Source organism: Bidens hawaiensis, unplaced genomic scaffold (genome assembly GCF_021521415.1).
Source record: "Bidens hawaiensis isolate Kalapana, Puna unplaced genomic scaffold, B.hawaiensis_p1.1 tig00017574_1, whole genome shotgun sequence".
Taxonomy (NCBI): Eukaryota; Viridiplantae; Streptophyta; class Magnoliopsida; order Asterales; family Asteraceae; genus Bidens; species Bidens hawaiensis.
In genome coordinates this window covers 80,433-94,275 of record NW_027492659.1, presented here as the reverse complement: position 1 = coordinate 94,275, position 13,843 = coordinate 80,433, and the positions used below count along the sequence as shown (strand labels likewise).

General features: G+C 36.9%; 1 protein-coding gene across 1 annotated transcript; it reads right to left on the bottom strand.

Moving 5' to 3' along the window:
- Positions 1-1,256: 1,256 nt before the first annotated feature.
- Positions 1,257-2,015, bottom strand: LOC143554273 (uncharacterized). Its single transcript, XM_077044073.1, has one exon. The coding sequence runs from the start codon at positions 2,013-2,015 to the stop codon at positions 1,257-1,259; it is 759 nt and encodes a 252-aa protein (XP_076900188.1).
- Positions 2,016-13,843: the final 11,828 nt, after the last annotated feature.

The following is a 13,843-nucleotide window of genomic DNA, read 5'->3' as shown; positions in this document are numbered from 1 at the left end:
TCGGACTTTTCTTTTGTTAATATTCTAAAAATATTTAATTAAAATAAAATATCACACACGCACTAAACCTAACCCATAGCTTATTCTTAAAGTAAGCTAATTCCATATTCCATAATCTTGCATACGCATTGCCAGCTCTAGATATAAACTTATTTTTATTTTTAAAACATTTAATACAAGTTTTGTTACTTTATTAAAATTTTCGAATATATTTGAACGCGTGTTAGAAAGATTCTGGACTCAAAACAAGATCCAATTTAAAACTGGTAATTTTTAATATCTAATATTTTTTTAAAACTAAAAAACGCATTTGCGTGTTTTATCTAGTGGTGTAAACAAGCCAAGCTGCCCGTGGGCTACTCGAGATTAGCTCGCAAAAATATTGATTGAGTCGAGCTTAAAAGAGCTAGAGCCTAAATATAAGCTTGTTTAACAAACGAGCCCAAACACGAGAGCCGACTCCAGAACCTAAGCGAGTCCAAGTATTTATATATTTTTTATTAATCACACACATTTATGATGAAAATAAGTAAATAATATACACTGGTATATAGAAATTTATAATTAAACACCATATGGATAAATAATCATAAATAAACATTTTTTTAACGAAAGCTTTAAAATCTATACTTCTGAATAAATTAAGAAAATAATATATGTATTGTTATATAACAATTTATAATCGAATAGATCAAGAGCTTAGCTCAAGCTTGATAAACCATTAATGAGCCAAGATCAAGTTCTAAAAATAAAGCTTGAAACAAGTTGAACTCGAGTCTGATTAAACTCAGGCACTATAGGCTCGTTTACACCGCTGGTTTTATCTAATCTCATTAGTTAATAGTTACAATAAACATTCAAATAGCAATTAAGAAAAACATATTTGAATATCAAACTTTATACTATATTGTTTATAATAATTTACAAACACATAACCGAAAAAAAATAGCAAACAATCAAACATCATGTTTTGAGACTAAGCCATTTCTCCGGGGTAAAATTTACAAAATATTATATAAACCATGAAAAATCACAACTAAAAACATCCATATATTTATATAATTTTTTATAATTATAAAAAATATATTTAAAAAACCTTATATAAATTTGCTAATCTTACTCCGGAAAAAAAGGTTATATCCCAAAAATCAAACCTACCAAAAATATAAAAAGTAAAAAACTAATTTTCTACTATCCACGTCAGCTTACACTTTAGTCAACGGTCACGGTCACATCTCTTCCACGTCATCCACCATTCAATCAGTCGACCGACGACCGGCGTTATCAACATCATCAGTCCACGTCACCGACAGGCGACCGGAAGCAAACCGGTTCATACCTCCTAAAACCGGCGGATCCGGCGGCGACGCCGGTTCACTGTTCACCGGATTCACCGTATTCTTCCTCGAGTACGAATTCTCCAACTGCTCGTTGACTTTCTCAGATTTGTTGACTTTTCTCCTCCGGTTATCTCCGGACCGGAATAACGACGTTATACGAGAAATTAAACCGGTTTTCTGCACCTTACCGGTTTTCTCTTGCTTAATTACTCCTTTCACCGGTTGATTTGACTGTACGGACTTTTTCCGGCGGTTAGGGCACCGTTTGGATCTCACTCGACCGATACACGAAACCTTCGGAGACGAAGGCTCCGTCACCGTCGTACGTCCGCTAGAGCCTGACCGTTTCGGAAACATCCGTACAGTCGCCGGCTGCTTACACTGTCTCCGATTGGAATCAACGTGAGTGTTCCGTTGCGTCTTCGGTAAGCCGATAATCGCCGGTTTGGACTTCAAATTCACCGTAAACTTCTGCGAGTTAGATCTGGAGTAGCTTCCGGTTCCTTTGGTTGATTGCTTCCGTTCTAAGAAAGCGTTACGGTCAAACCAGTCGAATTCGAAGTCTTTTGACAGCCAGAAGGATTCCGGTGGAACGAACTCGGAACAGTACGGGATATCGTCGTCTGCCGGAGCTTTGTTCCGGTTGCCGGAATATTCATCGTCGCCGGAGTTCATTGTTTTTCTGTTACTTTGTTGTAACTGATTTGTAACAAATTAGGCATTTGATGAAATGGAGAACGAAGGAGAAAATATAAAGGGGGTTTAACGTTTGTTTATGTACAAGTGTTATTGCGTAAAGAACAAGTCGTTGAAAAGGTATTATTTATCATTTTATCTTTTTAACTATTTTGTTACCAAATAATAATAGGTGGTTTATGGTTTACGATTATGTTTTCTTGACTTGGTTGTTATTTACTAATTTAGATTAGGGCTGAGTTTACTTGAGTTAGTTGACTTTACTTTCATAAATAGTTAAGTCTGGTTAAGTTTAAGATATGCCTATGTTTTCAATTTGTAGTGAGATGCGATTAACAAACAACCCATAAGTTTTTTTGTTAACATCGTGCCAGTGTTAGTATTAGATGAAATGAGTATATTTCATTAATAGTACTATAGAATTATACCTTATCTGTTGAAAACGTGTTAAATAATTAGCGGTTATATCTTATATCGTGACAAACAATTGACGGAATTAAATAGTTTTTTTTGTCACATATAAGGAGGAAATAATCACATATATGCGCTAATTCAAGCCGTTAATACAAGCCGTCTAAGGTGAGGAGGATCGTGTCCACCTAACATGTAAATGTCTTAATTATAAAATAAAATAGTAAACAACCGTTTAGAAACCCTTTGAAATTTGAAATATTTTTAGGTGATTAGTTGGAGGGTTCTTTTCAAGTACTTTGATTGAATTTGGTAAATTTTAAATTATGTTTTAATCCAAAAACAATGGACCGATATATTAAAGTATCAAGTTTAATTGTGATTTTTATATGATGCTTTGTTTTTTAGTGCTTACTGTTATTTTGTAAAGAATCAAGTTATGACCGGCATAAGTTATGAGAGATGTAAATCTCATAAAATAAACTCTTTTAATATGTTAAGAAATAGCTTAATCATTGATGACGGGGTAGCCCAAGGGAATAATAAAATGGCTGGAACACATTAACACTAAGAGGGTTAAAAGGTTAAAAGCTTCGTTTTTCCACCCAAACTTATGTAAACAAGTATCCACGTGCTACAGTACGATGTCACATCACTGTTCACATCCTTGTCCCCTCTGAGCAAAGGACATACTCAGACAAAGTAATATTATTTTAACTATGGACCAGCGGTCCAAACCTTCCCGCCCAAAAAGGTCAACTCTCTAGGCAAACTGGAGGGGAACTAGTTTAGTTACATCTGGACGAAAGGCTTAAATCTCTTCCCCTATATAAGAGAGACTTAGCCATAAACATGAACACAACAAGATCTGGGCAGATAATATCATCTCCCTAATCTTCTCTTCTTCCTTGAGAAATATGCTCTTAGCTTATTTCTTTCTTACTTCAATAACTTCATAGCTTTACCAAGAACATCATCCTAAAACCGATTTCAAACATCACGGTTCCGATCCTCGGTGAATTATAACAACCAACTACAAACTAGTGAACCTCCTTCTACGTTTTGCAAACGTAGAGGGACACCACGACCTGCGTTAGGTTAACCGGAACCCTTGAAGCCTGTTAACCTAACCAGTCCATTCATTATCATTGGTCTTATCTTTCTTGTAGCAACAATCATCAAACTTCCTTTTTATGCTATATGGCATTTTATTATTTACATGCTACTCAATTTGTTTAATAAACTATATATATACATTTATCAAATAAGTTTTAAGGATATGAGTAGAGAATAAATATGTATGTTTTCTCAAATAATATTGTTGGTGAATATCGAGGCATGAGATAGATGGGCCATTCATATAACTACTCTATATGGTCACCTACTGGTGTGGCGCACCATAACAGAGTATGGTCACCTACTGGTGTGTGAGTTCATGACAAGTCATGTTAGTACGCTACATCCGATCAAATTATGTCTTGTATGATAACTAGTAAACTTTACATAAAAATTAAAAGGATGCTTGTTCATATATTTACGTACACTAAAAGACTATTTGGTTATTTGTCACATAATTCGTTTCAACTTTTAGATGTATATTCAATTTTAGCGATTTTACTAAAACAAACATTTAATTGTTACAATTTCAGTATAGGACGCTTTACGTTTAGGTTTGATGATTGAAAGAAGTTTAACTCTTAATCGTTGGTCTGCCATTTGTGTTATAACATCAAGTCATGGATATAGCCTGACTCATAACCTAATTTGTTACTACTTACTAATAGCATGATTAATCATATAAAAGTGGTTACGAATCTCGGCCAACTATGGTGCGTATCAATATGTTCATTCGTTATTAGCCTAACCTGCATAAAACTACTACTCTTTTGCGGTTGTGTCTAATCAGTGCAAAAGTAGCATATTAAAACTGTGCTTGTGTTTTAATGTCCAGTATATGTTTAGCAATAAAATGGGTCCCGCGTTCAATTTAGGGTTAATTTAAAAAATAAAAATGTCGAATGTCGATTCTTTTTCTTATAATATATAATTTTATGTCTTTTAATTTAAACTTAACGTGTTTTACCAACTAGCAAGGCTTCCAAGTTAAATGTGTTTTATGTAAATGTTCATTCAATTCTTCGTGTTACTAATATTAATTCTTATTGTTAAAGCTCATAATCTCATTAACTTAAACCAATGTGTGCGCGCGTGATGTAGATTTATGCAATTATGCATACCGGCAAATGACTAAATGCTCAAGACTTGATAAGTTTCAATAGACCTCACGAGTTATTGATCACTTTCTGTACAAAGAACACATGATGACATGATATAAAGTATAATAGGTTTAATGTTCTACTGTAGATGAAGGTGGATGAACTTTAATGCTTACACCACAATTCTAGATACCATGTTATTAGGGAGAATGTAGTTGTTCAATATCCGAAGGTGTTTACTAACAAAAATAAAGGCAAATATCATAAATAAAAAACCAATATAACTTTTGTTTTTCTTGTAAAAGTTACTTAACAACTTTTTACACATTAAAACCTGTAAAGGTTAAGTTGAACATACATAAGTGTGTGCGTGTGGGGGGGAGGGGGGGAGGGGTTAAACTAACTTAGAAACAATACTTCTTATTGTTTTTCTTATGCGTCCTTTTTTTTTCTTTTACATTACGTGGCTTGATTTTTATTATTTTTTTAACCATTTTGGATGTGACCCGGTTCTAAGTTCTTACTAAATAAAATTTCATAACATTGTTCAAATTTAACATGTTGAGTGACTTTTATGTATAAAAGATTTATTTAGTGATTTTAATGAAAACATAAAGTATATTGGTTTGGTTTTATGTTATTAGGCCCAAAAATATTGGTTTTTTTGTATAAACTGCTAGTACAATATTAGCTTGACCCGGTTTCACTAAGTATATATATTAAATTTACACGCTTTGTGTCACCAAGTCCAAATTTTACGTTTATGTAATAATTTTATAATTAAATTGGAATCGGTGTAAAATTCCCATTCAACTGGAAGAGAATTTCAAGGTTTGGTTGGAAATATAGTCTTATTTAGATAAGAAAAGAATTTTTCAGAAGGTTTTAAATTTTTAATGCCAAGTCTTTTGCTTTTGAAATACACATGGTTTTCAAACGGTGAAAGTCTAAATTTTATAAAGTATGCGAATTCGTGTATAATAAAAATTGTTAGTGTATATTACCATATTGTTTAAGTGAAGGGCAATTATGTCATTTTAGTTGTACATGTTATTTTTTTAACGACTACCAAACATAGTTAGTCTGGGTACTCCATACGGGGTGACTCAATGACAAAAGGTCACCTCCAGCTAACCCAATCCAGACGTGCGGAGCCCTTAAGCTCCTCCAAGTTATCTTCAGTTTTGGGGAAACCCGCCCGCCCGAAGTCCCACTTATGGTAAAACCCGGACGCCCTCAGGATCAACTAGAGATCACAAATATCTCAGTCTTCATTAATTGAGCTAATCATGCTCCTTCCAAAGCGTTGTAAGTGATGATTGAACTTAGAGTCTCCATTAAGAAGCTCATGTTTCTCATCACTGCACCACATTAAAAAAGACAATTATTATTATTATTAGGGGAAAGTGAATACGGTGCTGTTAAGCGTGTAACCTTATACGAAAAACCAATCAAAACTACGTAGTTTTGATTAAAAATCCATTTCTAATTAAATACCCTTCCATATTTATAATAATTCCATAACTCCATTAACAGATTGACTGCAATAGAAGGTGACAAAATGTCAACTTAGTATGTTGATTATAATGTTTTTTTTTCCGAAGATTTCCATTACAAATATTCAATGTCTCAAGTTTTTAGAGGAATTATATTAGCAGGTTTTTCAAGATGGAGTTTTCTTTTTTGATGAATTTGTTTTTTTGTTTATTTTATTAACTGGAGCATTATGTGTAATTAATACAGGTTTTCAAATGACTTTTTTTTTGGATGAAAATAGCAGGGAACTCACAACTTACTAATGTATTGACAAAAGTTGCAGGTTTTCAAATGACGTTTTTGTTTGTTAAATATATTTATTTATTTATTTTTTAACTATTATATATATTATAACCTCATTGTAGTTAATACATAACTTGACGTTCAAAAGAAAAAGATAAATTAATCCAAGTGTACAAGTTAGATCCAGAAGCTTGAGAACTAAGGGATTTGATTAAGATAGCAGGCAACTAATTTTCAAATTAAGACTAGTAAATAAAGATTTTCTATAAAAGAGGAAGGTATTTTAGTTAAATGAGGGGGTTTTTAATCCAAACTACGTAGTTTTGATTGGTTTTTCGTGTAAGGTTACACACCTAACAGCACCGTATTCACTTTCCCCTTATTATTATTATTATTATTTTTGAATGACAATTATAGACGTTATTTATTAAGAAACATATATATATCAATCAATAAATTATTTTTTCATTTATTTCGTTTTGCAATATACTAAATAATAGTCTAGAAGTGTGTTCGTATATTTATGAATATGAAAACTAGGTTATTAAAACTCAAGTACCACACACGCTGAATAAAAAGTAACTTAAAAATATCAATAAATTACGTATTACATAAAATTATAATTCATGTGTTTGAGGTTGACTACATATTTATAAATATATAAGAACCAAAGTCTATACAGCTTTACAATTTATTATGTTATCTAAATGTATGCTTACATGATTTTCCATCATTGACACATAGCTAGATTATATTAAAGATGATACATGACCTTCACTTGATTCAAATTAATTTGAATATTTTCCCTCTCGATTAAATCATCCCATTATAGTATTAATGTGAGAATATGTTCAAATCATCTCATTATAGTATGATTAGGCTGAGGGGTGTGGGGCTTCAGCGGGGGCGCGAGAGCCCCTCCGCTCGCGCCCCCAGGCGCGAGCACCACACCACCGAGGCGCGAGAGGGGCGCGAGCGCGGAAAAAAAGGCGGGCGCAAGGTGGGTCGCGGGTGAGGATGGGCGTAAAGGTGCATGGGAAAGTGTGATCTAGCCGTTGGAAAAGTGCAGGTTGGTCGGAAAACTGCTACGACAGATTTTGAACGTAACTATGTGATCGAACTAACACGATCAATATGAGATTAACAACCGGTTCATCGGAAAAAGTGCAGGTTGGTCGGAAAGGGTATTGTTTTGTTGTTGGGTTTCATATCGGTTCATCGGAAAAAGTGCAGGTTGGTCGGAAACCTTCTTTCAAAGGTGGCGGGGTGGGTTATGGAGTGAAGATGGTAAATCAAGGGTATTGTTTTGTTGTTGGGTTTCATATCGGTTCATCGGAAAAAGTGCAGGTTGGTCGGAAACCTTCTTTCAAAGGTGGCGGGGTGGGTTATGGAGTGAAGATGGTAAATCAAGGGTATTGTTTTGTTGTTGGGTTTCATATCGGTTCATCGGAAAAAGTGCAGGTTGGTCGGAAACCTTCTTTCAAAGGTGGCGGGGTGGGTTATGGAGATTATAATAGCAAGGGGTATTTTTTATTTATAAAAAAATAAAAAAAAAATCCGCTGGAGCCCCTGCTGGAGCCCCTCCACACCAGGGCCAGGGGCTCCAACGGGGGCTCCAACACCCATCTTATCCAGTTTCTCTCTCTGCCACACGTCACAATATTATTGGCTGGAGCCCCCACTCGCGCCCTCATTAGAGCCCCCCACACCCCTTAGCCTTATGAGAATAATTTAACTATGGAATGTGTAGCTGTATGTCATTATGTTAATTATCATTCCTTGTATATTTATACCCAATGTAAATGTAAATGAAAATATAACTTGCATTTGATATTTCAATATTCTCTCATCTTCATATGGTATCATTGCCATCCTAATCCCACGATTTTCTTTCCTCCCTGTGAAACCACCGCTTCCGCCACTCACTCCCTCGCCGATCAATCTTTCTCTTCCAACACATCCAACACCTTGACTAATAACAATGAGCAACCTCTCATCATCAATACCACCTCTAACAATACCTCCACCAATCTCACCATTGTTAGTTTTCCCACTTCTCTCAAGCTCACTTCTACAAACTACCTCGGTTGGAAGACTCAAATCGAGGCTCTCCTACATGGACTTGACCTCTACAAGTTCATTGACGGATCGCATCCTCCACCTAAACATACCACCGCCACCGATGGCACGGTTTAGCCCCGTGCGGACTATCCGTCTTGGTTCCGACAGGACCGGTTGCTCTTCGGAGCCCTTATCGGTAGCCTTTCTCCTCATATTATACCTATTGTAGTTAATGCCGAATTATCTCTTGAAGCTTGGAAAATATTGGCGGCTACATATGCTTCCGCCTCAAGAGGACACATCAAACAACTCAAACACCGCTTGAATCAATGTCGCAAAAGCCCAAATCAGTCCATTACCGACTACCTTCAAGGCTTAAAAACCATTGTCGACGAACTCTCAATTCTTGGTACGAAAATTGACCAAGAAGATGTCACCGATACCATCCTTAACGGGCTTGATCAAGAACTCTACAAATCCACCATTGAATCCGTTCACGCCCGCGATAACCCGATCACTTTCAATGAGTTGCACGAAAAACTCATTAACCAAGAACTCGCCATCACCCAAGCCGCAACCAACAAACCTGAACTACACCAACCGTCTTCGGTCTTTGTGGCCCAAAATCGCCCCAAGCAATGGGCTGGCCGTCACAACAACCAGGCAACCTCCAGCTGTGGTTTACTCCCAACACCTACACCCAATCAACAAATTGTTGGAAACCGACCCTTTCTTGGGCGATGCCAATGGTGCCACACAAAAGGCCACACCGTTGCTACTTGCAATGCTTTCAAAAAGTTGTTTCCTAATGCCACTATGCCACCTTTCAACCGTCCTATGCAAGGGAAGCAAACTCCACAAGTGAACATGATGGGTGTTCAAAGCAATTCTTCAACAAACTGGTTATTTGACAGCGGGGCATCACACCACGTAACCAACGACCTCAACGCCTTGTCTCTCCATGCTCCATATGATGGAATCGAGGAACTCGTAATTGGTGACGGTTCGTCCCTTGCTATCACTCATATTGGTTCTCTTATTATTCACACACAATCTACCCCCCTTATACTAAAACACGTTATGTAACATCCTAAAATTCGAATAATAATATTTTATATTTATTGTTATGACGGAAAAGTTTACTTGAGTTAATAATTAAATGGTAGAATAGTAAAGGTGGTAAGATAGGTAGATAAATTAGTTGGAGGTAATTATGGACCAAAAAGGAAAGATGGGCCTTAGGTACATGGGCTTAAGGGAGTATAAATACCCCTTAAACCCTAATCATTTCCATTTCCATCCATAATATCCATCTTATTCTCTCTACACCTTAAAAACACACACACAAGCCTCCATATACGGCCGCGAGCTAGAGGAAGAAGAACCGAGATCAAATCAAGTCTTTTATTGATAGATCTTTGGTGTACAAGCTATATACGAGTTAAATAGAAGATCATAATTCATAAACAAGCTAATCCGTAGCCTAGTAACGTCCAACGGTATGTTCTTTATGATTAAAGGTTATGTTTTTTATGAACGGTTTGCCATGAAACTTAACCCTAGAGTAGATCGGGTCTAGATGTTTCATAAAAATGCAAACTTGATGGTTTAAAATGAATCCAATGGACTTATGACAACATACGGCTCACAAATGAACCCTAGACCTAGCCTAGAACGTTTTAAATGTGTAAAGATCCGAGCTTTATGGCTAAAACGAAGTAGATCTAGATAATGGGTTAGTGACGGGTGTAAAACGGTTGGTATGAATAGATAAGGTAGTTGAAATTCTGGTTATAAACCATAAAACAGTAACGGTGATGAGAAAGGAATGATTAGGATAGAGAAATGAATTGAAAAATATTGGACCTGAGTGTTTTCGGCCAAATTTGGGAACCCTGGGTCAAACCTTATGGTTCTCGGTCAACAGGCGGACACCAAGAGTTCTCGGTAAGGGTTCTCGGTGGCAAGATTTCGGTCAAACATGTTTTCGGTCAAACATTGATTTCGGACAGATATGTTTTGGGCCAAACATGTTTTCGGCCAAACATGGATTTCGGTCAAACATTATGGTTCTCGGTCAACAGGGGTTCTCTGCTTAGAGTTCTCGGCTGACCCAGTCTCTGTTTGGGCCTGATCCTAGTGGGCCTAAGTGCTTTAATGGACAGTTTGGACCTGACCATACTGAGTCCACAAACTTTAAGTCCATAATTCATCAAAACTAAGCAAGCCCAACTTAGAAAATAAATTAAAATCCTAATGAAAAATGTGTTAAGACAACTAATAAAAATAAAATTTTTCAAAGCTGACCTGGCAGCTTAACCCCAGCCAGGGGCTCTGCTCCTTGGACCCCGCTAGGGGCTGCCGCCCCTAGAACCCCATTGCCAGGGGCGCTGCCCCCGGACCCCCGTTCGTTGTGGGTAATAGCTAAGACTAGAAAGATGATATGAGTAGTGATAGTTAATTGATACGTGTAATTATTATACAGTCAACCGTGCACAACTGAAGAAAGGGATTACCATTGACGGTGAACGTAACCGCATTCAGGTGAGTTTCTAGCCCCATTTCTTTGTTATGTTTTCGGGGCTGTGTGCATACTCGATGTGATAGTTAATACACTTACCGTGTATGCCTTATATGGTTTATATGTTATGTATGTATATCTTAAATGTGAATGAAAGCTTGTCGGTACGTGAACGATCTTCGGATATTGCACGTGCCAACAAGGGAGATATGTTTATGATGGACGAATGTGTATGATAGATATACGTACAATATATGAATGTGTATGATTGATTAAAGAAAGTATGTATGTTATGGGTATGTAAAGATAGTATGTACGAAGATTAAGAAAGAGGGACCAGACCCTAATAATATCTGAGATAGAGAAGGAGGGACCAGACCTTTATAATATCTGAGATAGAGAAGTGAATAGGGAACAGACCCTAATAATATCTGAGATAGACAAGAAAGGGACCAGACCCTAAAATATCTGAGATAAACAAAGGAAAGAGGGACCAGACCCTAATAATATCTGAGATAGACAAGAGAGGGACCAGACCCTAAAATATCTGAGATAGACAAAGGAAAGAGGGACCAGGCCCTAATAATATCTGAGATAGAATGGACAATATCTATATAGTACGAAAGTAATAAAGTATGAATATACGTATGAAATTATGTAATGAAAGTAAGTAGCAAAGTAATAATTATGTATCTTCGGATGCATGATTGGAGGTAAGTGTATGTATTGTATTATGTTTGATTAACTAGAACTCACTCAGCGTAGCTGACTTTTAGTATGCACGCAGGTGAGTAGAATGAGGCAGGTAGCTTGAGGAGGACCCATGGCAGATTTGGACGAAGCTAGCATCTGAGGATTTTGCTATGATGTTTTATTTTAAGTAATGTTTTCAAAGACAAAAATACAGATGTTTGTAATGAGTGGTTTAAGTTATTATATTCCGCGAATGTTTTTATTAACTCTGATTATTAGAACTATGTTGATGATTAAATCCAACGCCCAAATGTGAGGCACCGGTAACGGGGCCTTACACGTTCTTTGTGTACCTTCGATCTCTCGAAACATCATATCTATTTCTAAACTTTGTCACGATAATAACTTTCTAATCAATTTTTTTGATTGTGCTTTTGTTATTAAGGATCGAAGTTCCAAAATCCCTCTTCATAAGGGCACGGCAAGTAATGGCTTTTATGAACTCCGGTCCTCATGTCAACCATCTCTATTCTCCTTGCACAAGATCGACTCCAACCATTGGCATCATAGATTGGGTCATCCGAGCAACAATATATTTAAACTTTTATCATCTCTTGTTTCTTGCATTTCTCATTCCGCAAATAATTGTAACTCTTGTCAAATAAACAAGAGTCATAAACTGCCATTTTATCAATCTACTTTATCTTCAAACACACCTTTACAATTAATTTTTTCCGATGTTTGGTCCTCACCCGTTACATCCTTTGATGGGTACAAATATTATATTATTTTTGTTGATCACTACACTAAATATATATGGTTATATCCACTCAAAAATAAATCGGATTCTCTCTCTACTTTCATTCGTTTTCAAAACTTGGTTGAGAACTATTTCCAAACTACAATCAAACAACTCTTTTCCGACAATGGACGAGAATATATAAAACTCACTTCTCACCTCCAACCAAAAGGCATATCTCACCTCACATCTCCCCCTCACACACCCGAACACAATGGATTCGCCGAACGGCAGCATAGACACATTGTTGAAACCTGGCTATCTCTCCTCACACATGCTAAATTACCCACTACATATTGGCCTTTTGCTATTACCACCGCTGCTTATTTAATAAATAGACTCCTTACACCCACCCTTCAAAATGTTTCTCCCTACCACCGACTTTTTAACAAAGCACCAAACTACAATAAGCTTCGAAGCTTTGGGTGTCTTTGTTACCCTTGGCTTCGCCCATATTCTCCACACAAACTACACCCTCGTTCCAAACCTTGCATCTTTGTCGGGTACTCATCCACCCAAAGTGCATACTATGCTCTCGAACCACTCACAAATAAAATATATATCTCTAGACATGTCACTTTTGTTGAACATGAATTCCCGTTTCCAACCCTTACCAACCAGACAACTTCCCAACCACCCAATCTCACAACATACCTTTTATCCAATCACCCACACCAAATAATCCTCCCACCCAACAAACAGAACCAAGTGACGTCTTACATCCAAATATTTTAAACCATACTATTAATTTACCTCACACCACAAATTATGAGCCCACCCCACTAATTTCACCTACTCACTCAACACCTCAAAACACTTCTACAATTAATGAGCACCAACCATCTTCACAACCAAATACCTCAACGCCACCATCTTTTGCATCCACCCCTATTCCCAGCTCTCCATCGCAACCACAAACCCGTAAACCCAACCCTCGTTAACACAACCCCGAATTCCACCTCTACACCGCCACTACTGGCCCAATCAATGATCCAACCACTATAACTCAAGCCCTCAAACACCCTTCTTGGCGAAAAGCCATGTCTGAGGAATTCGAGGCACTTCAAAAGAACCACACATTGTGTCTAGTTCCGTCCGAGTCTGCCTCTAATCTTGTCGGGTGTAAATGGGTTTTTCGTACAAAGTACAAATCCGATGGACAAATAGATCGTCTAAAGGCCCGACTCGTTGCCAAAGGTTTTCACCAATGGCCCGGCATAGATTATGCTGAAACCTTTAGTCCCGTCGTAAAACCCGCTACCTTACGACTCATTCTTTCTCTCGTTGTTTCCAACAATTGGAACCTTCGCCAACTCGACATAAATAA

Bases quoted from the DNA above. Each gene is read 5' to 3' on its own strand.
- LOC143554273 (XM_077044073.1), bottom strand. From the start codon at position 2,015: ATGAACTCCGGCGACGATGAATATTCCGGCAACCGGAACAAAGCTCCG.